General features: G+C 28.5%; 1 protein-coding gene across 12 annotated transcripts in view; it reads right to left on the bottom strand.

The window, feature by feature from the left end:
- The window catches only part of LOC107456149 (E3 ubiquitin-protein ligase hyd), a 98,806-nt gene that overhangs the window by 36,252 nt on the left and 35,672 nt on the right, over positions 1–26,882 (bottom strand). For all 12 annotated transcript variants that reach the window (XM_071178255.1, XM_071178258.1, XM_071178257.1 and 9 more), the window contains exons 17-30: positions 24,377–24,571; positions 24,186–24,267; positions 20,963–21,088; positions 19,348–19,435; positions 18,991–19,121; positions 18,337–18,469; positions 14,973–15,219; positions 13,157–13,395; positions 12,243–12,367; positions 9,693–9,940; positions 7,886–8,052; positions 5,512–5,689; positions 2,403–2,552; positions 1,966–2,080 (exon numbers count right to left, since the gene is read on the bottom strand). In XM_071178255.1, coding sequence (XP_071034356.1) covers positions 1,966–2,080; positions 2,403–2,552; positions 5,512–5,689; positions 7,886–8,052; positions 9,693–9,940; positions 12,243–12,367; positions 13,157–13,395; positions 14,973–15,219; positions 18,337–18,469; positions 18,991–19,121; positions 19,348–19,435; positions 20,963–21,088; positions 24,186–24,267; positions 24,377–24,571 — 2,224 coding nt within the window. The remainder of the gene's footprint in view (positions 1–1,965; positions 2,081–2,402; positions 2,553–5,511; positions 5,690–7,885; positions 8,053–9,692; positions 9,941–12,242; positions 12,368–13,156; positions 13,396–14,972; positions 15,220–18,336; positions 18,470–18,990; positions 19,122–19,347; positions 19,436–20,962; positions 21,089–24,185; positions 24,268–24,376; positions 24,572–26,882) is intronic.

Raw genomic sequence — 26,882 nt, 5'->3', positions numbered from 1 at the left:
TCTCTTCGGAAAAAATGTTTCTCACATAAGGGGCTTTTTAACTAGGAAACTGCAGGATTGAAATAATCCAGAGACACAAACGTTTGTTACAGAGAAAGGAAAATAATTCTCAAGAATTAAAAACTAAATATTTTAAGTCTCTGAAATTTTATTTTTAAATTAAAAACATTCTTCCCTGTAACTAACTTAGAAGAAAAAAAATTTAAATGCACAATAACAAGGCTATTTGCACCCTGGAAAAAAGAAGAAAAAAAACTGGTACTAAAACCAGTTCATACCTACATTACTTTTGGGAAGAGAAAAATATTCCTGACTTCCAAGCCTATTCATTAGTTTTAATATATACATAGCTGCCAATATGAATATGAAAAAACAAAATAGATTTTACGAAATAACATAAATTTCATGTTAAATGTTGCATAATGTACATATAGGGAATTTTTGAGATTTTAATAGTCATCAAAATAGAAAAACTGCAATGTTTTCCAGTTATGATTGACATTAAACATACTTGACATGTTATGTATTATGTTTACTCATAATTTTGAATATTCATAGGCATTCATTAAAGATAGTTATGTGTCAGTACAGTTAATAAATTTAAAACGAGATTTCTGAATAAAAATAAACTGAACAGTTTAGAACGAAAAAAGTCTTCAACTGATTTTCATAAATGAGGTTAGCTTCATTATGCATTAATAATATTTATTTAAATATTTAAGTAATAATTTGTACAAAAATTCTATTTAAAATGGATTTTTTAGGAAACTTACTTTCTAAAATGCAGAAAAACCAGGAGAATTTAAATTAAACCAGTAGATCAAGAAAAACTGGCAAAATCCTGTAGTCTACTGGAAAATCCAGTAGAGTTGGCAGCTATGTATGTATACAATTTTCTCAGAGAAAAAAATTAAGTGGTGGATGGTGTTTATAATTCAAAACAGTAAAAATCTCAATTTTAAAAGAAATTTTGAAAAAAATTGAAAATATTTCGAAAGAAATTGAAATTTGATTTTTCACTAACAATCATTCTCATTTCTGGGCTACAAACAGGCCTGCAATAAATATTTCAAATTTTCTTATTTTTACATTTACACTTTAACTTACAGTCTTACTTAGGTGTTAGACTACCATATCATACAGTTGTTTATAAATAAAACAATACCAAACACAGCTTGCTATTTTTTGGAAACCTCATATATTTTGTTTTGCCAAATAAAAATGACTTTTTATCCTAAGACACAAGCATAAAAGTCTAAATTTTTCACACAAAAAGAAAAAAAGAATTTTTTTTACTCTAGATTTAGAAACATGCATGGGATATACACTATTCACCTAAAAAGGTATTTAAAAATGAAGCGCTTTAAAACTCAAAAGAGTTTACCAGGGTGCATAACCAGATTTTTCGAGAAAAATAAGCACCTTTTAAGCACTCAAAAATATTTTTTATCACTTTCCAAAAAATATATATATCATAATTAGGACATGTGCAGCAATAAAAATAATTTTGTTCTATCGTTTAAAAGTTCTTAATTTACAAACATAAAATCAACAAAATGCAAAATCATTTTCAAAAATTTTAAATAATCAGGATAAAATAACTAGTTTTAGATAAATATTGTACAGAAAATTATCATGCATTTTTTTTCCTGTTATTCATGAAGACAATGAAATGGTGAAGAAAAAAATATCTTTTTAAAAGATAGAAAATTAAGCACTTTTTAGAAACCCTGAATTAAAAAAAAAAAGCACAATTAACGGTTTTCAAAAAAAGCAAAACAAAAGCAGCTTTAAGCACTTTTTATAAATGCTACCCTGGTTTATGTATTTTGCAACCTATTTCAATGAATCTAAAATAAAAGTAGATGTTGAAAAATAGTTTAAAGAAATATAAATATAGAAAAGAAAAATTATGGTTGATGTGCAATATGAATGAATTTGATGAGAAAAAGAGGTAAATTATACCATCATCATTTTGCTCTTGAGGTACAGTATCATTTTCAGACTGTTCTATGTGGTCATCACGCTCACTCTCTTCCGGATCTTGGTCTTCACTCACTTCTCGTTCCATAACATCAACCTGCAGGTTAAAATAAAAATAAAAGACCTGTAGTCAAACAAAAATAGCTTCTTAAAAAAATAAAAAATCATTAAGCATGATTCTCATGACATGATTCTCATAACATCTAAAGTCAATCGTGTGTATTTGTAATAAAACACAAGTCATTTTAATGTTAAGAGTAAATCATGAAAAAAATTTTTTTTAAAAATGCTTAATTTGATAATTTTATTGGGATTCAAAACACCCAATTAAAAAAGCACCTTTAAGGCCTTTTTAAAAAAATGCTAAGCACCCTGTTAAATGCTTAAGACAAGTGTTTAAAATGCCCTATGAGAAATACCTCAGGATCCTCATCCTCTCTCTCACGTGAAGAACCATCTACACCCAGAGATGATTGCGATTCCACAACTAAACCACTGGCAGCACGCACAGAAAGCTCACTGCTACTTCTTGTCATCATTGGATCAACAGCAAACAGCTCTTCACTCCCCTATAATCAGTTACAGTCAGTAAATCACTAAAAAAGCTGCATTAAGAGTTATGACAAATTTGTTAAACCTTAGCTGCCAACATAGAAAGGAAAAGTAGATTTTACGAAATAATATATGATAATTATAGCATAATGTACTAAATATTTCACACATAGGGAATTTCAGCGATTTTTATGGTTAGCAAAATAGAAATACTGCAATATTTTCCAGTTACGATTTAAATTAAATGAGCTTGAAATGCTATGTATTATGTTTACTCTTTTGAAAAGTAATAGGCATTTAATTCATCAAAGATAGTTAAAAGACTTTTAAACTAATTTGAAAAAGTATTTCTGGGAGAGAAAAAGTTTTAAACTGATTTCGATAAATGAGGCTCCTTTATTATGTATCAGTAACACACATTTAAATATTCAAGCAAGTAATAATCTGTCCAAAAATTCTATTTCAATAGAGATTGTTTTTAGGAAACTTAAGGGAATTTTCTAAAAATGTACAAAAATTAGGAGATTTTTTATTAAACCAGTAGACCTGGCAAAAAAGTAGTAGAAACTGGCAAAATGAAGTAGTCCACTGGAAAATTCAGCAGACTTGGCAGCTATGGTATCCTATAAACTTGGCAGCTAAATCCACATAACGTTGCAGAACTTCCAAATAAGCTAAGTTTTTTAGTCCTAGCAGCAAAGGTATATAAAAGTATACGCTTTTTTTTTCTTTTTTAAATATAAGACAAACTTTTAAGTGACTGGTTACTAATCTAGTTACCTGAATTTAAGAAATATGAACATACAATTTTATGCAATTATCTCAATTAGCTCCATTTAAGTTATAAACAAAGAAAAGTATTTTTAACTTACTATATTTTGAAAAACGCCTAAATCGGAAAGAAAATTAATTTTATTTTGGCATTTATTAAGCTTAAAAAAGGCACGCGTTTACTGAAAAAAATCGTCATCTTCTTATCTTAAGTTTCAAATACAAATAAGACAAGCTATTGGAACAAGAAAAATGAAGAAAAAATCACACGTGAATAATTTATTTTGAATGGCATATTTTTTTAATATCCTGAATATTTGTTTAAGGAATATTAAAAATAAAATATGGTTTCATAAAAATAAGTAAGTAGGACGAACTTATAAATTCAGTTATTTTATCCTAGACTTTCACTGAAAAGAAGTAACCAATTCAAACTCTTAGGATTAGAACACAAAAAAAATACCAAAAAGAAAAAGAAAAAATTGTGTTAGAGAATTACATGGAACAAGTAATTCTCCAACACGAAAAATTCACTCAACAAAGCTAGTTTTTTGTGTTCTCTCCATTTCTTGCCTATTTGAAGTGTTTTAACACATAAGCAGAATCACTGGACAAGTTAATTGCATTATTTTAGTAATAACTTCTTGACCTGCTCTATTTGATGGGAGGGAAAACTCAGTTAACTAAACATATTAATCGACATTTAGGTGAAAAACCAAAATTGCTTGCGGTTATGGTGCAATTAAACTTTTGCACAAAATTGTCCCAAATATGCACTCTTTGCTCAATGAATATTGTTAAGAGTTTTGGAGCAACTTGGGGCAATATCGGGGGAAAGAACGACATTTTGAAGCAGGCTAAAACAAAAATTATATTTGAAAGCAGTTTGGAGTAATTTGAGCAACTGTTCCAACCCTGAANTTCCCTGTACATGTTATACGCAATATATTAAGAGGAAACAACAATTACTGTGCTCTTGTGTGAGCTATATTGGGCTAACTATATTTATTAGTTTTAATTGCTGCAAAAAACAGCCGAGCATACTTAAATAATGCTATGGTAAATTAAATAGTTTAGTATAGCTGAAATATCATGGTTAAATATCCCATAGATTACGTATTGAGTGGACACCATTTTTTAAAAGACCAAAATAAAAAATCAAAATTCCCTGTATTTTCCCAGTTTGTAAAGAAAAAATCAAAATTCCCTGCATTTTCCCTGTTATTTTTGGTGATTTTTAAATTCCCTGTATTTTCCAGGTTTTCCCTGTTCTCCCTGTGGAGTGGCAACCCTGATATTGTTAAGCGTTTTGGAGCAATATCGGGGGAAAGAACGACATTTTGGAGAAGGCTAAAACAAAAATTATATTTGAAAGCAGTTTGGAGTAATTTCAGCAACTGTTCCAACCCTGAAAGTGCACGAGTAGCAATGGGTCTAGCGTTGTACTTTCACACTCTGAATCCTTCAAGTTTGCCCCGTGGCAGAATTGAGGCGACGCAGCGACATTGTCACAGAAGATTGGAGTTTTTGCAGAAAGATTTTTCATTTGGGAAGGGGAAAATTTTGGTTTTCCTCTCTGTATAATTTTTCAAAAAATGTTTTTTTTTCTCTCTGCAGAATTTCTTTTTGAATATTTATTTCTTGCGCATCAGAGAGGAGGAAAGAAATAATCACGGTTTTTCTATTCTCATTTTGGAATGAAAAAAAAGTCCATAATGACTGCCTTCAGCTAGAATTTCAAATTTAAAAAAGAAAATTCAGAAATCGCAAAAGTTTAAAAGATAGTTCACTCTAGAAATGATGTTTTTTCTTTCTTTTTTTTTCCTCTTTAAAGAGTTATTTCTTTTTTTCTTATTTGAGTATCTCTTTTTTAAAGAGTCTTATTCGCGTGATTTGTCGTCGATCTTTATTTTAAAGTTACTGCACGGATTTTGCAATTTTTAATATATATATATTAATTTCAATTTATTATCGCTTAATTTATTTATGACTTTTAATTTTTGTAATGATTTACAAAATTTGAAAGAGGAAATAATTAGTTCATTTTTCTGTATACAAAATCCGCAGAATTAGAATTTAAAAAATATTACTCTTACAATTAAAATTTTTTTACATTTTTTTCTTTACTTTCTTCTGTAAACACTATGTTACTTTAAATTAGTAATCAATTAGTAATTAAAAATACTGCAGAAAAGATACACTTACATGAATTGCCTCATTACTAGAAGAAACTAAGGAGAATGGGGCAGTTGGTCTAGCAACACCATGTCTTACAGGAGCTATGAGGGCATCTGCTGTTTCACACAATTCTTCAACTGCTATGATGATGAGAGCTTGAAAAACCCTTTTGCATTTTGCTAGAGGCTGAGTAGCTGCACTCAAGCTGTATAACAAAACAAACAGTTATGAAATAATAAATAAAACAAATTTTTGTAAAAAAAAATTTGGCTATTAATAACTGCAATTCTAGTATGCGTAAAAAAGAAAAAATTATATATTTAAAAGCCGTCAAAAATATTCCTTATGTGTCAAACTTTGTCGTCAATGCATGTAAGATGTAAATATATTCGACAGTTTTCTCATATTTTGGACACACTGAATAACTATAATACACTAAAATTATTTGATAAGAATCAAAGATTTTTTTTTTTCAAAGTAAGTGATTTAAATCACGCTCGAATGTTTAGGAAGTCATAAAAAAAATCACTGATAGATAGAGAAGAAAGGAATGAAATATATTTTCTAAATATCAAGAACATCAAGTATTTTTTCTGAGATAAAGCTGAGAAGAAGTATGTTGAAATTAATTCATGAAAACAATATATTTTTAACAAACATTAAATAAATGGTTATGGGCTTATATTGAAAATTTAATACATTTATCAGTGTCCAAAATGGTGAAAAATATTTGTCACTCTATTGTTTTGCAAAAAATTAGGTTTCAATTAATATTTAGGAGATACAGTAGCGTGCCGATTATCCGAACCCTTATTATCCAAACGTCCAATTATCCGAACTATGTCCGAATTCGCTTTTTTTCTCCTTCTCTTTTTTAAGTTTAGAATTTTTTTAACTTATCGACAATTTTTCTAAATTTAGAGGAATATATAATATCCACTACATCTGAAGACCATATTTAATTTACAACTTTCTTCAGCAGTTTTCTTCTAGTAACCATACATACATGCATTGTTATGCAGTTAAACCTACATACCCCTTTAGCCCACTTCAACTGAAAATTATCATCAAAGAATGCGAGCTTCATTTTGACAATCTACAATTGTTGTAAAGCGGAATGTGTTTATGAATAGATAAGTGCCGAAATTCTACAATTGGGGGATGGGTAGTTGTCACTCATGGTTAATGATTAGTGATTACAGTGCTTGGAATCTTAAATCTTGGAATAAAATTCTTATCAGAAAAACAAACAAAACTGCAGTTTGTGAATCGGTAGATCTTTCGGGTGAAAATATGCCATGTTATACAGCAGAAGAAATAGAAGACTGGTGTCGAGACACTGAAAACGACTCAGGATTTCAAATTTTAAATGATCATGAAATTGTTTCTGAAATTTTGAATGAAAATCGGAACTCCTCAGATTAAGAGGAAGAAGTACGTGATCAAATTCAAGATCGTGGACCTTCTCATAAGAAGCATGAAATTCATTAGATATTGCAATGAATTGCCTAGAACGTCAAAATGATGTTGATCCAATTCAGTTGATTTATTTAAAAAGGCTGCACAAAAAAGAGCATGTTCTTTGAAATAAAAGTCTTTGCTGGATATCTTTTGCAATGGAAAATAAAATAAAATGTGGTAAAATCAGTAATTGACAAAAAATATTATAAAAAAGCCGAAATATGATAAAAATGATTCAAATTGAAAAGAAAAGTTTAAAAAAATATATTTAAAAATTGAAAAAAAAAAAGTCTTAAACTCGCCAGAGCTATTTTAGATAGTACTGCCAGTTCTAAGCCTAGAAAAAGTGTGAAGGGAAGTTGGTGCATAAATAATAATCATTTAAACTAGGTTTTAAACAACTTTCCAATTATCCGAACATTTCATTATCCGAACCACGTTCGGCCCCGAGCAGTTCGGATAATCGGCGCTCTACTGTAGTTTACATTATAACATTTGTCAAATGGCTAGTTACTGTAAAAGATTTTAATATAGGCTATAAATAATAAAGCACTAACACTTTAAAAAAAATTGCTAGCAGCATTTGGCAGGTTTTTAAAGTTTTTACCATGTCCAGATAAAAGCTTATTTTTTCCAACCCTACAGATAACAGGAATTCAGAGAATGAACCAAAATGTAATGGGATCCATGCACACACCCAACCACCAGACATCACAAATTTGAATTCAGCCCATGGATCATGCTACATTGCTTTAAAAAAGAAACATTGCTACAGATTGCTAAAAGTCTTAGAAGAAATATATATAAACCATTGGAGACGCTTTGTAAAGATCATTGCAAAGAACAGAGGTCTGCAAATTCTAGTCATCATGTGGTTTGGTCTTTCAAGTTATAGTAAAGTTTTTGAAAAATTGAAACATTTTTTGGAATTGATGCTTACTTTTTTTTCTTTGAAGTATTAGGAGCCATCTCAACATTTAACACTACAAATATGCGTGCTACACTGCGCACAAATCGTCTTGAAACCATAGTAGCTTCTGCACTTCGGCCCTCTTTGCTTTCATTTTGAATTTCTCGTATAAGGGTAGTTAAGAGAGTATCAAGCATCTGTAGGAAGAGAGAAGCAGGATTCATGATTCTTATTTGTTTGACTTAAAATTTCAAACAGGATTTTTATTATTTCCAAACTTGAGTTTATGTATTTGTTACATTTTAAAAATCATATCATTAAAAATAAATCATAACAGTACATTTCAAACAATGTGACTCTATTAAAAATTGGTTTATAGTACATAATACATGTAAATGCATAATTGAAATTAATTGAAAATGAAATAGAAAAAGTTTCATAATTAACTATTGAAAAGAAGACAAAACAAGTAAAAAATTAATTTTACATTTATTTATTTATTAAAATTTTCAAATGACACAGCAAACAGTGTTGCTTCATATCTTTTACATTTAATGTAGGTTGACTTATTTATGGAATAATAAAACTAAAACAAACCACTTATTAAAAAAAAAATCATACTAAGAAATGTATGATTAAGATGGAACAAAAAAAGGTAATTAAAAAAATATTTAAGATACAGAAATGCATGTGCAATATTAAAAAAATTCCAGTTTTGAAAATTGTTTTAAAACTAGAGTTTGGTAAGTACTAATATAATGAACACTAATAAACAAATATTAATATGCATATATATTTCATTAATTGTAACCGATTACTACAACAATATATTTACAAAAACATTTAAAATACCTCATACAGTGTAACCTCTCGGGAGCGATCACTCTCCATTCAACAGTAAATGGTCGTTGATGGAGGTTGCTCGTTCTTAAAAGTTACCTCCATTAATTTCAAAATTGTCATCAAAGGTACAAAATTTTTCTCAAATGATTTTAATTTCAGTCAGTGTCATTTTCTTGGGGCAGTAATGCCACTTCTATTGGCATCATAAAAAGATGGATCGAAAATGAATAAAATTTAGCGTCTACAAAAATGTGTAAAAATAAATTTACCAATTACGTTTTTTTTGTTTAAGTTGACATTTAATTTTTAATCACAAAAATTAGGGTGCATAGCCAGATTATTCAACAAAAAATAAGCACCTTTTAAGTACTTTTTAAGCACTCTAAAAATATTTTTAATCACTTTCCAAAAAAAAAAATAATAATAAAAATCATACTTTATTACTTCGGATTTGTGCAGTAATAAAAATTTTTTCCCTACCGTTAAAAGTTTTTTATTTATAAACATAAAATTAATAAAATTTAGAAACATTTTAAAAAACTACATAATCATGATAAAACAACTTCTGATAAATATTGCTCAGAAAATTGTAAAAATCATGCACTTTTTGTAATTTACAACAACAATCGATATGGCAAAGAAGAAGAAAAATGCTTTAAAAATGCTACGCACCCTGTTTAAAATATTTTGAGATAATTTTTTATCCCTAAAATATTTTTTTTTCTAATTGAACTATTAACTCTAGAAGTAAATCATAGATAGTAAATCTAGAAGTAAATCTAGAAGTAATCATAGTAAATCATGGATTTCACTGCATTCCATCATCTTTAGAGCAATCTGACTGCAACATGAGGTTGTATTGTCAAAAAAAGCTCTCTAAGGAGTTCTGGACCTCCCAAAAGTGGTCTTAAATGGAGGTGGTCTTTCTTGGAGATTCCACTGTTTTATAATATTAAAATCACTCTGTTTTAAAGGATTAAAAAGGGCTTCTTACTTCTGGACTACATTTTGTGAGAAGGCAATGAGTGAATTTATCGAGTAAGGCTGTTCCATTCTGAAGACCGAGATAAGCTTGTTCATCGTACATGTATCCGTAAGATGGTTTCAATGATGAATTATCTTCCCCTTTCCATCCCGTAAGAATCATGGATTTCACTGCATTCCAATCATTCAACAGACGCTCTAAAGCACGCCGGGAAAACCTAGGGGGTTCCATGTCATGGTCTGGCATGTCAGTTTCAGCTAAACAAATAAGTATTTCAATTGATAAAATAAATTCTAGACCATTAAAGAGTGCATAAAAAGAAGAAAAAAGTGTTACAATATGAAAAAAAAGGAAAATTCCTGGTAGAACTTTGTGCTAAATAAAATTATGGCACGTAAAGAATCCATTTGTAAAGCTAAGTTACGGAAAAATTTGAAATTGCTATATTCTAATCTAATTTATTACAGTTTAGGGGTGATTGTGACACAAAGTAAAAAACCCTAAAAGCGTTATGTGCAAAAAATCAATATCAAGTTATCAATTTATGTACCAATCATGTTTCATATTTAACATAATTTCTTGAACTAGCATTTATAATTAAATAACCTACTAATGGTGAATATCAGACCTTTATAGTAAACATTTCAAGAAAAAACTTACTTCTTAAAAGAATCACCATATTGGATTTTAAACATCGCATGATTAAGAATCGTGATATTGGATATTAAAATCACACAAATATGAATCGCGATATAGTATTTCAAAAATACGGAAATACAAATTGCGACCATGAATTTTTAAATTGCATAAATACGAATCACAATGCATAATTCTCAGGTCACATAAATTCGAATTGCGACATTTGGGTTTTAAAAATGCTTAAAAATGAATTGCAATATGCGATTTTTAAACCCCGTGAATAAGACTAGTGATGTATGATTTTTGAATCCTGTAAATATGAATCGCAACGCGTAACTTTTAAAGCAGGTAAATACAAAAATCAATAATATTAAAATCACATAAATAAGAATCATGATGTTAGCCAGGGTTCGCCAAGTGAGCCCACTTTGAAAAAACCCGCCCGGGTTTTATTGGGTGGGCCCACCTTGAAAAAACCCACTTGGAGCGATAAGTGGGGTTTTTTTTTTTTTAAAAATTTCATTAAAACTTATTTCTGCACATTTAATTTTATATAATTTATTGTACAGCATCAGTTTGTCAAATAGAGTTGCGGGATTTATATAATTAAGTTTCTAATATTTGTAAAGTAAAAGGAATTCGAATCTAATTTTATAGTAGGTACTATTGAAAACTTTAAGTGGGTTTTTTTAAAAAGTAATATTTTAATGAAATTAAATCAAATAGAAATTTAATAATATAGTCTGAAAAGATAAATTTTTCAATTATAGTTGCATGCTTTATATATTAATAAACAGGTTATTATTAATTCATATGTTTAAAAAAATTCAAAGGAAACTTTTTTTTTTTTTTTTTACTAAGTGATACATTAGCAAATTTAAACAGTTTTATTTTCTGGCTTTAAAAAATAAGCTAAAACTTTCTATACAAGAACATTTTAAAATTATTTATCTAAAAATGAAATCATTTTCCTAGGGTAAATTATTTGACAAAAAAAATGGAGTAAGTAACTGATACTCTTTATAATTATATGCAATTTTAATTTCACTTTCTATTAATATTATTATAAAAACATGGAAGACCATTAAATATTTATTTCAGTTTTTTATTAAAGTCAAAAGTCAGATGAAATTTTAGTTTTTACTGATTATAAATATTTACAGATTATAATTTTATAATAGGTAATATCCATATGTTTAATAAATATAGTAAATAAATGTGTGTGAAAACAAAAAGATTAATAAACTTGTTCCTTTTATATTACTGCATTTATATTTTATAATGCTTGGGTTAAAAATTGTGAAACGTTATGTATTTAACAATAAAGAAGATTCAAATATGTATTAGTGATAATGTGTTATTTAAACTTAATATAAAACACATATAACAAAATTGAAATAATTTTTTGGATTTATATTATTCCAATTTCCCCCGGGTTTTTTCAAATAAAACCCAATTTTCCCCAGATTTATTCAATAAAACCCAGGCGGGTAGGGTTTTTTCAAACCCTGATGTTAGCAGATTCCAACGTAACCAAAAAATCCACCAAACCAAAAGAATCAAATTGGCGAATCATCTTGAGATAAGCTGAATTTTACAAATATCTGCAGAAAAAACCACAGGGTCTGCCACCACAAAACCACAAACTAAATATTTTATACATAGGGAATTTTAGGGATTTTTATACTCATAAAAATAGAAAGACTGCAATATTTTCCTGTTATGACTGACAATAAATTAACTTGAAATGTTATGTATTATGTTTACTCATAATTTTGAATAGTTATAAGACATTTAATTCATCAAAGATTATTAAAAGATTTCATAATTAATTTTAAAAAATATGCTACCGATTAGAAAATAAGATTAAAAATATGAAAATAAATTTGAATGATAGTGAAGCAGAAATTTATTACTCACAGATATCTGATGACGAAGTTGTCTTGCGTTGTGCAGATGAGCGAGGTCTCGAAGGTCTGTACTGTTTGTGCTCAATGGCTTGACGACCAACAGTTTGAACGAGGAAAAGAAGGATATTTTCACCCCTAGATAAAATTACAAATAAAATTAAATCGTCTTCACTTAAAGATACATCAATCTTCAAAAAAATATATATATATTGAGATTATGAAATTAATTCTGCAATCAATATAATATCAATAATATAAAATCATGATTACCCTTTCGTAAAATCAAATTTTTGTAGTGCTTTTGCTTAAAATAATTATACTTTTCTTTTTTTTTAACAAAAAAATTTTTTTAAAGGTTTTAATAACAGATTTTACTGTTACCCCAATGAATTAAGTTACAGGTGTGGATTACACTTCTTAAGAGAATTTAAAGGGAGAGAACTCAAAAATTATGAAACTATGAGAATAAAGAGATCCAAATATCGAAATTATAGAATGACTATCATCGTTCAATGTTAATGGTTATCTCTCATTACATAAAATAAATCTATCTTTATTTTAAAATGAACTTAAGAGATAAGAAAAGGAAAGATTGAAAGCTAGAAAAGCTTTTATAAACTTTCCAATCATTTTGAATCTTTAATTTTAAATTTTGCTAATCAAACAAATATGCTTAGTATTGTAAAATTCTTCTGCATAATATTAAATATATGTAGCTCATCTTAAATTAAAATGTCATATAGTCAACGAAGATTCAGTAAAAATAAATTATAAATGTAGTAATGAATTAAGCTTTTAATGTACTTAGAAAGTTTAACTTTAGCAGACTTTTCCTAAGTATAGATATTCTGGTTTGTAAAATCATCCACTTTATAAAATCAAATGTTTTTTGATGGAACGTACTTAAATATAATTCTGGCTTACCTGCTGTTAGGGTAAGTAACGAGATCTGTTTCTTGGATAAGTTTATTTAAGAGTTGATATCTTGATGGTTGATGGCCAGAGACCAAAGCTCTGCATTTACATTTCTCCCAACAATCACAGTAGGCCGTGGGTGATGTTCTCTTTAATTTACAATCGTGACCTTTGTGGCAGACACGAGCACATTCAGTGCAGCAACACAAAGAGCCGGTCAAGCCGCACGTTCGACATTCAAAGATGTCCTAAAAAATAAGCAATTAAAAAATTTATAAATTAAGAAAAACAAGCATGACACTGCAGTTTAGAAAAAAGATTGAACTTCGCATTGCAAAAAAATTTCAAAAAAACTTTTATTAACATTTTGAGTTAATGCGCTTTAAATTATTAAGATTCTTCTGTTGCCTGGAGCAAAATGCCATTCTTTATTAATATCTTAATTAGAAGAATCTCTTACTAAGAGCCAATAAAAAAAAAATTTTGATATCTTGAGAGCTAATGGAAATAGAAATTCAATTGACTTGTTTAAAATTGGAATTTAGTTTAATATTTTTCACAAAAGGGTTTTAATAGCTTTGAATTTGAAATTTTCCTGTTAGGTTTGACATTAAATGAACTTGAAATGTTTTATGTTTGCTCATAATATTGAATAGAAATATACATTTAATTAATCAAGGATAGTTAACAGATTTTTGTAAGTAATTTAAAAAGGAAGTTCTGAAAAAAAAAATAAAAAACAGAACATTTTAGAGCAAAACAGTTTTAAACTGATTTCCATAAATGAGGATCTTTTCATTATGTATTAGTAATACTCATTTAAAGCAAACAATAATTTGTGCAAAAATTCTATTTCAATAATGGGGATATATATATATTTATTTAAGAAAACTACCTTACTTTTAGGAAACCAGGGTTGCCACTCAAATCTGGAGAAAAAGTTCCCTGTGTTTTCCCTGGACATATTATACACAATATGTTAAGAGGAAACAACAATTACTGCACTCTTGTGTGAGCTATATTGGGCTAACTATATTTATTAGTTTTAATTGCTGGAAAAACAGCTGAACATACTTAAATAATGCTATAGTAAATGAAATAGTTTATTATAGCTGAAATATCATGGTTAAATATCCCATAGATTAGGCTTTGAGAGGTCACCATTTTTTAAAAGACAAAAGTAAAAACAATATTCCCTGTATTTTCTCAGTTTGTAAAGAAAAAATCAAAATTCCCTGCATTTTTTTTTTTAAATATATATAACTTTATTGGGAACAAAAACACATAAATACAAGGAATATATATTCGTCGTCAAGAGGAAAATCCTGTCCAGGCGACAAAGAAAAGTAATTACAATAAATTTAAAATAGAAATTTAAAAAAAAAAAGGGGGGTATTACAATCATAAATTATTTTGCTCATCATAAGACGTCATATATTGTTGAACACTGTAATAATAGAAAACAAAAAAAAGATGCATGAAACTATATAAAAAAATAACAAAATAACATAACAAAGGCAACATAAGAAATTCATTTGGATTGGCACAAGACTGGTGTAAAAAATCAAATGCTTCCTTTAAAGTGAAAAATAGAGATCTAAATCGTCAATGTTCATCACGAAAAAGAAGATGTTTCTCATCACGATTTTCCCTGTTATTTTAGGTGATTTTTAAATTCCCTGTATTTTCCAGGTTTTCCCTGTTCTCCCCCTGAGGAGTGGCAACCCTGGAAACTTTTTAAAATGTATAAAAATAGGAGAAATTTTATTAAACCAGGAGAAATAGGCAAAATCGGGTAAAGTTGGCAGCTAAAGAAAGAAAATACCTGATTAATGTGCTCTGCTCCAGTCCATGTAAAACTACAGGTGTCGTTATAACATAAGACGTGAAGGGGAGAGTCATCAGGAGAAGCCCCGGAAGGAAATATCATGGGCTGCATAAATTTCTGCTTTGCTTCAGAATCTCTACAAGTCTCTTGGGAAAGACGCAAGAAAGTATCCATTAAAATAAGAGCAGCAGAATAAGCTCTGCCAGTCACAGCAGACATAAATGGAGTTAAGCCTTGGGCATCCCTAGAAATAGAACCATCAAGATTTTTTAACAATATAACAGAAACAAACAAATAACAGAACATTTTTTAAAGTTATGAAAAATGGCTCAGGGGATAGAGCTCTCGCCCTCGAATGAGGTGAACCGGGCTCGAATCCCAGCGATGGCTGGTCGATATGAATTCCGCATCCGGCTTGCACCGACCACAGTGCTGACGTGAAAAGATCTTCAGTGGTCGATGAACCATAGATTAGAGTCCCCTTGCTGATAAGCTAACTGTGGCGGATTCTTGTGCTCTTCCTCTCCATGTAACACAAATGTGGGTCAGTTCCATCAAAAAGTCCTTCATGAAGGCAAATTTCTCTCAATACTGACTTCCACCAGTGAATGTTGACAATCACATAATTGCTTTGAGAAACGTCCGAAATACAAACTAGTTCTAGTTAAGTGCCACTGCACAGTATACATTTGCCCGGTTTGCATTAACTCCAAATACAGTAGGGAACCAATTANGAGATTCTTGTGGTCTTCCTCTCCATGTAACGCAAATGTGGGTTAGTTCCATCAAAAAGTCCTCCATGAAGGCAAATTTCTCTCAATACTGACTTCCACCAGTGAATGTTGACAATCACATAATTGCTTTGAGAAATGTCCGAAATACAAAGTAGGTCTAGTTAAGTGTCACTGCACAGTATACATTTGCAGGGTTCCCACTCAATCTTTCAAAAAAAAAAATTCAAGGACTTTTCAATGACTTTCAAGGACCTAAAATCAAATTTTTCAAGGACCTATTCGATATTATTGTTATACGCTAGAGTACATGTCAACCAGATTTTACAATAACGCAGAAGCAGAAATTGTATATTTTTAAATCATAATGCTTATTTGACAACAACAAAAAATTATTTATTAAATTTATCAGCTAATAATATGAATGGTTGATAGTTACATTGCTGTTTCAAATTACTTTAAAAAAATCCTATTGACCAAAAAAAAAAACTCCAATTGACACAGGATACTAGTCAACATTTAAAACTAGCATCAGTGAAACTTTTCATGACAAATGAATTAGAATTAATGAAACTGAATGAATGAGTAATGCATATTACATTAAACAAGCATAGTAAATAATTGATAAAGTTTGTGTAATTGCACGGTTTTTAAAATATAAATACTTTTCTTAATATGTTAAATCAAATTTTAGGTTACAGGAAAAGTATATAATTAGATAAATCATCAAAAATTTAACATATTTATCAAAAATTTAACATAATTATCAAAAATTTAACATATCTGTTTCAATTTTTAATATCAAATTTTCTATGTTCTTACTTAAGAATATCAGTAATGTATTTTGAACATAATAAAATCTATTGTAGAACAATATTTTACAGATAATTAAGACTTACCAAGCTTTATTTTCTTTTAAAATACATCCATAAAATGTAAATTTTGTGAATATGCCTAATTTTCACAAATTGCAATTTGTGTTTCGAAAGGTGCTTAATATAGGACAGATATGTGTGATTCTAAAATCATTTTGATGAAAATTGTGGGTGGTAATTCTTAAATCTATCTTTTGTGAATCGTAATGCGTGATTTGTAAACTACTAGAATAAGAATCGTGAGCCATGATTGATAAATAACTTTAATGTGAATCATGATGTGACTTATAAAATACCTTAATACAAATCCTGATGAGTAATTTGCAAATCACTTTAAAGTAATATTCGATATGTGATTCATTGATCACTTTCAGTTAAACCACAATTCGTAGCACATTTTATGTGAATTTCTGATCCATAAATCAAGAATCAGTTTAATGTGAATCATGATGTTTATTCATAATCAATGAAACCTGTAGGAGTAAACTTTATTTATCAGCAGTAAAAACTGAATGTAAAAATTTGATTGTAAATGATACAAAATTAATTATCCTTCTTACATAAATTAAAAAAACAAATAGGACAACAATATTAACCTGTCGTAATAATGAAGTCAACACATTAAACATGTTTCTAAATCAATTAAACCCTATATATCATTCGCAAAACTATGACTAAAAAACCTAAAATTTGCTAGAAATTACAGCTTTCAAAATATCAGAGATATGAACAACAATCTGGTCTGAAAAATCTAGGAGAGAAAAGTTTTGCATCTTCTTTAACCCCTTTTCACTTCAAGCATTAAAAATTGCATAATTAGAATTTCTATAATTTTCCTTTGAATTTATATATTTTTTTTCATTACTTTTTTGCAAGAAAAATTAGTAGTATTTTAATTTCTAAAAAAATCAAGTACTTTTCTAGTACCCTATGCCAGAATTCAAGGACTTTCTGGGGCCCTGATTTTTTTCAACCAAATTCAAGGACTTTCAAGGTTTTTCAAGTACCGTGGGAACCCTGATTTGCCCGGTTTGCATTAACTCCAAATACAGTAGGGAACCAATTATCCGGAACGATCGGGACCATCGCTATTCCGGATAACTGATTTTTTCGGTTTTCGGAATAGCTACAGAAAGCCGTTTTTTTATTGTTAAACCCAACTAAAAAAAAAAATGGAAATAATCTTAAAAAGAAAAAACGATGAAGTAATACACTAATGATTATTTCCAAAATGATGGTAAGATGAACATCTTTCAAAAAAGAAAGAAAAATCCTAAAATCTTATGAGGAAAAAAAAAAAAAATTTTTTTTAAAAATGGTGGGAAAATTTATTGGATTTCGTTCCGGTTTTTTGGTTTTCCGGTTTTCTGATTTCCGGATAACGGGTTCTGTACTGTACTAATGCTTCTCCTAATCTATCCTCAACAGTTATTAAAATATCGAGTAAAGATAATATTATCAAAGAATAAACTAATATCAAATCGAATATAACAAATATTTTGAACATTCACCAAAGCGACTATTTGATTGTTGACACTGGTGAAAGTCAGCATTCTCTTGATTTTGGTCATTCATGGTAACATTCATAAATATCATATTTTTCAGTAAAATAAATTTAATGGATTGATTTTAAAGCCTTCTTTAAAAAAATCTTGATTTAATACCCACCTAACACTAAATATAAACTACTCAAGTTGATCGCATAGAATAATTAGGTAAGTATCTTAACTTAAATCATTTATTTAGATTTCATACCTTGCAGTCAAAAGGTCTTTCATATAAGGTTTCAACACAGGAGATTCACAGAGACTCCATAAAATACTCAATGCTGCATTCTTCCTTTCAGTTGGTTCTACAGAACTAGCATTATTTAAAGGAGATATAGAACCTAAAAAAAATATTAAAATATCAAATTTATTATTATTTTTTAAAAAAAAAAAGATAAACTTAATTAATACATAATTGCATTTTTTGTCTATTAGCAAATAAGTGATAATTCAATTATAGTTATGAATCAATAATCTTAACATTTATTTAAGATTGTTAACATTTATGACAGTATACAATATGAATTATTATTACATTAATATTTATAATACGAAATTGCAAATTCCTTAAATAATTAAACTTAAATCAATGATATTTGTAAATAATATTTCTGTCAAAAATAAAGTCTAGAATCCCAACAAACAAATTTTCCATAGTTGTTACACTACTTTTTCATATTAATATTGAGTGTAAAATATGCTCACATTACTTACGAAATATCTATGTTTAATTTACACTATTTCAAAAAACCATTATGACAGTTTTAACAGCCATAGGTTACCCCCGAGATTTATATGCATATCATCATATTATTCAACTTTCATTACACAGAGTCTCAATGAAATATTTGGTTACAATTACCACTAGTGGAATCCATTGGTTCAGGTGGCCAGTTAAGAGTAGGAATTCCTATGTCTTGATCCCTGTTTTCTAGACCAGCCAAGTTGCGTGCAGCTGAAGTTGCACGTCTCATTATTTCCCTCAAAGAAACACTAAAAAAAGAAATAATTTATTTTAAAATTATTTAATAAGCATATAAGAGCAAAAAAAAGAAACTAAGTATATTTATTCTTCTTCAAGATTAAAAACTCAAACAAAAGCTCATTTTAATGGTTTATTTTTAATGATTTTTGTTATATTCAATTTCAAAATTTAAATATAATAAAATAATATTAGTTACACGAAAAAATACTTTTAAGTGAAAGAATAATAACCAACCTTCGAGAGGAGTGACTATTGCCATTAGATGCAACTGTTCCACTTAGTAAATCCAATGATTCTAGGCTAGCACTTCCACTTGTATCACCTAAATAAATATAACAAAAAGATTAAGAGTTAATACATGCTTTAACCACTAATTAAGACCCTCCCCTCTTCCAACAAACATCATTCATAGCATTCAGATTAGTAATTCTCAAACTTTTTTCATCGCGGCACACTTTTAACGATTTCGAAATTTGACGGCAAACAAAGAAAACAATAAGTTTAAAAGTTGCTTACGTATATATAATACACTGAGCAAAATAATTTATGATAATAATTTTGAATGTAAAATAAAATAACATGAACTACAAAAACAACAGTACGTTTATTAAGGGATTAATTAGCTCTTCCGATTGATGCAGTTCTTATTTTGCCTTCTTTCCCTCACATCGCTTAATAGTTCTTTTGTTTTAATATTTATTAATTGTTATTTTTTTGTTAATTATTAATTGTTAGTTTTTTTTAACATTAATTGTTATATTTTGTGATTCATTGTTAACTTGCTTTTTGCTAAATATTAATCATTAGCTTTTTCAGGGTGCGTTAGCCAGTTTTTCAATAAAAAAATAAGCACCTTTTAAGTACTTTTCAAGCACTCAAAAATTTTTTTTAATTACCTTCCAAAAACAAAAAAAAATTGTAATTAGAGTCTGTGCAGTAATAAAAATTATTTTTTCGATCGTTTAAAGTACTTTGTTTATAAACATAAAATCAATAAATTCAATAACATTTTCAAAATTTTAATTTTAATCGTTAGCCTTTTTTCCTTTTGTAAGTTAATATTTAGTTTGCTTTCTTTTGTTAATTAATTACTTAAATAGTCATTTAATTTCCTACTTACTAAACTACTAAAACTTTGATTCTTTTATTTGTAAAGTGAAATATTAGATTTTCTGTGTAAAAAATATCATTAAATGAGGAAAGAAACATTTCAGTTTGACTAAATCCTGAAGAAATGTTTAAAACAAATAATTGTAATAGATGTTAGAATTATTTAACTTGAATCTTGATGACTGATTACTGTTACTGACAACTTTAAGACTGGTTATTTTCCAGGTATGATATAGGAATATTCCAGGTTTTTGTTAAAAACTGCAACTTTCCCTGATTTTTGGAGTTAAAATAAAATTCCCTAACAATTCCAGGTTTTCCCTGTTCTCCCTAACCCGTGGGAACCCTGTTTATATAAGTAACTTTTTACTCCAAGAAACAAAATAAATCTTTTTTTAAAAAAAAACTGAGTGAGTGACTGATTTAACATTTTTAAAAAATTTTATTTAAAAATTTTTCTATTTTGCTTTTCCATTCAAAGATTGCTAAAATGGTCAGCTAAGAGTTTTTAATCATTTTAGCTATAAATGTTTAAATTCTTGTAGGTTCATATTTTTTTTTCCATTTATCATTTATATTAACATCTGTAACTTGTAGTTTTAATTACACGAGGAAGTGAGTAGAAAAATGAACTTCGTTGGAACTGGCTGTTTGGTCATATGGCCCACCCTTCTGCTACATTGGACCAAATAATCGGCTTGCTATATTAGCATATGCATTGATGAATTATTAACTCTACCTGAAAAGTCAGTGTCCTTGTTTGAAGTTGGAAAGCATGTTGTAACAGCAGCATGGAATATATTTCTGTTTCCATCACAGCGCTCATTCAAAACACATTGCAGAGTATTCTGTCCAAAAGGTGTCCCTACAAACATGATAAAACAATAAGCAAAGATTTCATGTCAACATTCATTACTTTTAATAAATACAGGGTTTCCACTCAAACCTAGAAAAAACAATTCCCCATACACATTATACACAATATATTAAAAAGAAAAACATAATCCCCGTGCTCTTGTATGAGCTGCATTGGGCTAACTACATTGCAAAATTGCGTATCCGGATAGTAGATTTTTCCGTATAATAGATCCCAAGGTAAACAAAGCTTAAAACGATGTAATAAACGATCTGAATCTAAGAAGCAAAAAATAAATGAACCTCATTTTTCGGGCAATAATGATTTAGTATTAGAATGATATCTGATCAATCAAACACAAAATATTAGAAAATAAACAATTATTGCTTAAAACATAGAAAACGAAAAAAAATTGACAGTTATGAAAATATTAATTGCTCTCTCCTCAATTTTGAACTCGAACGATTCAAGCAAGAAGGGGAAATTCCCGTCATTCATTAAGGTGGGTAGGTGAAGAAGAAAATTTATTTCCTCCTTATTGGTCATTCAAGTTGTGGGCGGGAAGTGACAAATTCTTATTTTCTCTCCCATCATTGGCTATCAATCAAGCATAAAGGCGCGGCATGCTGATTGGGTTCTCCTTATTTTTTCTTGTGTGACTGAAAGTGACTCCCCCTCTACGTTAACATTTGCTACACTTACCCTTTTTCACCCCCTGACACACTAATAAATAATTCCAGAAAATCCCTCTTTTACTAACCAGCTGCATAAGGAAAGAAGTTAGGGAGAGGCTCATTTGTGGTCTTTTGAAACTAAATCTCCTTTCCTGCATTCTTGAGGAGCGTCACTTAGATCACTCAACGGTCTTCTCTTCCCCTTTCTGTTGATTTATGGGTTCAATGCATGAATCACTAGAAGCTAGAGAAAGAAAAAACATGTCCAAAGACTTTTTTTTTAAAAAAGAGAGGGGACGATAAGAGATGTTTGTTTATTTTGATTGTTAAAAAGACCCTTCGGGAAAAAGGACGTCCAGATATGGGACGTTACACTGTATATATATATATATATAACAATTGCATTCCATATATATATATATATATATATATATATAACAATTGCATTCTAGAAATTAAAAATGCAATTTGAATATTTAGTAAAAATGGCAGCTCTAGACACATTAGTTACCCATAAGATTTCTTTTTGTGTGTAATGCAGATTTTTGTTAAACATTTTTAAATAAAAAAAATTACAATATTAAAAACAAATTCTGCACAAAAAAAAATCAAATTTAATTTAACAAAAAATAGCTCAAAAATTATATTGATCCACCGGGGGAAAGATTAGGTAAGAAGCAATTGTCCTTAATTAAGACAAATAACCTATTAAAAATACACATAAAGCATTTAAAAAATTTAGTCAAATAATGTTTTTTTTTCTGAAAAAATTCCCCCCAAAAGTNTCAAGCAAATAAACCAAAAAGATATTTTTAAGCAGCTATTAAAACATTTTATTTAAAAGCCGGAATAAAGATTAACACTTCAGCTCTGGCAGCAGCTCTCCCACTGAAATTTTCATTTTCAATCATTAAAAGAAATTTGCTATTTTTGCTTTCTAGAAGCTTAGTATTCTTTTTAGACTTATAATTTCTCACCATATTTATATTAGGTTAATTTATCAACTTAAAAACTATTCTAACAATGTACACACATAAAAATAAGATAGAAGAAAGGTAAGAAAAGCTAGAAATGGTGCAGATCAGAACACATTTGTCTTGTATACAGTTAAAAAGAAATTTTGTGATTATAGTTAAAATATATTTTATAGTTGTTCCACTTAATAAATATGAACTGTTACATAAGAAAAAACAATTAACTACTTATTAGCTATTTTTTATACTATAAGAAGAAATGAAAATGATCAGGAATTACCCCATCTGTAGGGGGCAACATTTGATATAGTTTCCTATAATCACTTATAATGTTTACAGTAGATGTGGAACAATTAAACAAAAGCTTACACTATTTTTATATCAAAAAAAAGAAAGTAACTCAAAATATTTATTATTAAGAGAAGGATTTGCAGAAATGTGGTGCACAATTTGAAACCCATCTTTGAAATGGAAAATGCAGAAAGCATTTTAAAAGATACTTATTTTGTTAAATTAAACAAAAAAAACTATTATTAAGTAAATGTAGTTATACTTTAGTAAAGTGTACAAGCTTTCTTGTCCATGTCTCAAACTTAAAAAAAATAATTTTTTAAAAAATAAAACTTAGGTTATCATTATTTACCCCAGAAACAGAGTGATCGTGAATTACCCCGGGTCACCCTACTAAAAATATTTTGAAATTGAGAATATCTTGCAAAATGCAGCAGAGTTGCACATGAGAATGCAAAAATCTCACCGAGCCTATCTCACAATATTCACATTCAGACTCGGAAGTATTTCATCAAATCTGCAAAATGATTGGCGCTTTCATGCGCTATGGACCGACGGTACGCTGAAATAGATTGTGGTTGAATGAATTGTGAAAACGTTGAAAAGCGTGCTTTTGCATAATGTGTGGCAAAAATTGACATGGCTAAGAAAAAAAATCTCTTTCTCAAAAAGGAAAAATTAAGCACTTTTTAAAAACACCATGAAAAAAAAAACCTTTAAGGGCTTTTAAAAATTGAAAATATGCAGCTTTCAGCACTTTTTAAAAAGGCTACGCACCATGTTAAAACAGATAAAGCTATATTAAATGAAAGTTTATTACAGTTGAAATATGATCCTTAAATGTCCCACAGATCACACTTTAAGAGGTCACCATTTCTTAAAAGAAGAAACGAAATATCCTGTAATTTTCCCAGTTCGTAAAAGAAAGATAAAAATTCCCTGCATTTTTCTTGCTATTTTAGGTGATTTTTAAATTCCCTGTTCGACTTGCAAGGTGGCAACCCTGATAGTAAACAGTTAGTAAATAATAAACAGCGTTCGTTCATAAATACATAATAAACAGCGTTTCATTAATTGAACGCAAATTTGAATAACTGATTTTGAATAATAACTGCAAATTTGAATAATAAGTGATTAAGCAAATTTGAATAATAAATCATTACTTACCAGAATCTCGTTCTAAAGATGAAAGAGTTTGTCGCACAGTTTCTTGTTCACATTTAAATATTGGTGGAAGCAAAGTTTGATGCTGCAGAGGAAATCAATAGGGTTAACAATAAGAACAATAATCAATAGTAAATAGCAACAAAATAAATTTCAATAACCAGCGTAACTTTTTTATAAAAGAGAAATCTTACTTCTAGTGCTAAAACCACAATGGCAACTTGGTTTTTTTGTCCGGCCGTAACATCTTTTAATGAGTGAACACCAAGTCCAATAGCTCTTGCTGGGGGTAGATCTAACCACACAGGATCTCTTATACTGTCTGTACAATCTTTTGACAAAGGATATATTGCACTATTGCCATCAAGTAACACAGCAACTGTCTCATTCTATAGAATAAAATGCACCAAAAATATTATTCAGGGTTCATACAGAGATCAGAAGAAGAAATTCAAGGAGTATCCAAGTCAAAAATTTAAAAACTTTGCGTAAAAGATAACTAGAAAGTTTTTTTTTTTAATCAAAAAGCCGTTTCTATAAAGAATTTGCAAAAATGAATATTTTGCAAATGATATTTTTTTCTAGCCTTTTTGAAATAAATTTTGACTTAGTCAAACTTAATAAAGTTATCACTTTCACACAAAAATACATTTTCCAGCTTCAAATATTTTAATAAATCTTGTTAAAGTACATAGTACAGATGTTAAAGATTAACATAAAAACCTATCAATCTTATATTTTAAAATTTGAATACATAAAATCTAAGGCATTTCATACAAAAAACAGTAAATCATTAATTAAGTTTGCTTGTAACATGTAAAATTAAAATTATTTTTTTCTAACTCTTGCAATTCAATTTTTTTTCCTTTAAAGTTTTATTAGATTTTGAGAGCTAAGTAATATCATTTCGTTTCCCTGCTTAGACAGCAAATTCATCAGCGGACTTAGTAAATTCATCTATGCAACACAATAATATAAGGAGTTTCTATGGACTAATTTGGAAACCTAAGTAGTTCCAAGAAATCCTTGGAGACCTTTTTATTTCCAAGGAGTTTCTAAGGAGTATAATGAGCCTGTACAAACCCTGATTATAATACAAAATCATTTCAAACAAGTGTTTTAAAAACTAATTCAAAATTTTTTTATACTGTATTTTGGAGAAAAAATACACATACACTTGAAACATCTATTACGTCAATACCAAGACTACTATATGGATAGCCCAAGGCACTATATTTGGAGAACATTTTCTTACTCAAAAGTGGAGGGGGAAAAACTACAACTTGTTGACAGACCTATATCGCTTACATTGATTTAAATCCGAGGTATGATTTAAATCATGATTTTAATTGTGATTTAATTCAATTGATTTTTTTTAAAATATTCAGTGATTTAAATTAACTGATTTTTTTTTTTTTTTTTTAAATCCTTGACTTAAGAGGAAAATATATTTTACTTAATAAATATATTCTTAGAGTTAAGAAAATAATTAAAAGTCTTATTTCATTGACATTCAAGCTATTATCCAGAATAAAAATGAGGATCATGGATGTAACTTATTATTTTATGTTTAAAACAGATAAAAAAAAATTAAAAAAAAAGACTAAGTGAATTCAAGTGACATGAAACTACTAAATTATAGCTTTCCATTAGCTATATATATAATAATTTGCAATTTCCTTATATTAAAAAATCCTAATAGCAGACACTGCTCAACTTAACATAATCATTTGCTTTGAACTGCAAAAATTATAGGGCTTGAAACCCCAAATTACGATGTATTGTAGAAAAATGTACAGGGAATGAAATTTAAAAAATAATAATCTTTCATGAATTATTAACTGTTAAACTTGATGTAAGAAATACTATGCTGGCTGCTCTGCAGACCACAAGAAGGCAAATAGAGTTTTTGTTCAAAAGTTATGGCAATTTCAAGTGCTTTTGCGGAATTTGTTTCTCTTTTTTTTGCTGAAAACTATAATATTTTAAAATTTGAAATTACAATGGGCGGCAGAAAGAACTGCAGGAGTACAATGGAATAAAAAATTTAAGAATCCACAATTAGAGAATTATTTGCTGCTAATAGGGATGTAACTATTATTTGACCACTATTTGGGATTCGGCCCTTTTGCTGCATGCTCTTCCAAATATTCGGCAAAGTATTTTTTGGAAAAGAATTTTTTGACAATTTTTTTTTCTTGGAATTTGAATAGATTTAATAAGGAATAATCTGAAAACATATTTTTTACTATACATTATTAGAAATAGTTTTTACATATTATTTATTAAGTTCTAAAACATGCATAGGGCTTGCAAAATTATGTTCTAAAAGATGAATGGGAAAAGGAAATTTAAAAAATTGAAACTAGGCTACTTTATAACAATAAACAGAGTTTTGTACTGCAGATATTTTTTAATTAGATTCAGGCCAGTTAAGTTCGGAGTTTTTTCTACACTTTCTGTTTAAAGAATTGAGAAGAAGAAAAATTTCCATCTTTTTTTTTCTGATGATTTATAATAGTGCATCATATTTAAAGGAGTTAGTAATGATTTCTATCTAGCCCTTTCTTTAAAAAAAAAAAAAAATTATTACGTTTTTATTATGATTTATTTCTGTTATACTTTTCTTTTTCTTCACTTTTCCTTGAAAATATAGTTATTAGAAAACTGAAATGTTTAGCTTTAAAATTTTCATTCAAG

Source organism: Parasteatoda tepidariorum, chromosome 3 (assembly GCF_043381705.1).
Source record: "Parasteatoda tepidariorum isolate YZ-2023 chromosome 3, CAS_Ptep_4.0, whole genome shotgun sequence".
Classification (NCBI taxonomy): Eukaryota; Metazoa; Arthropoda; class Arachnida; order Araneae; family Theridiidae; genus Parasteatoda; species Parasteatoda tepidariorum.
Note: the sequence above shows the minus strand (reverse complement) of the source record. Positions and strands in the feature narration are given on the sequence as shown.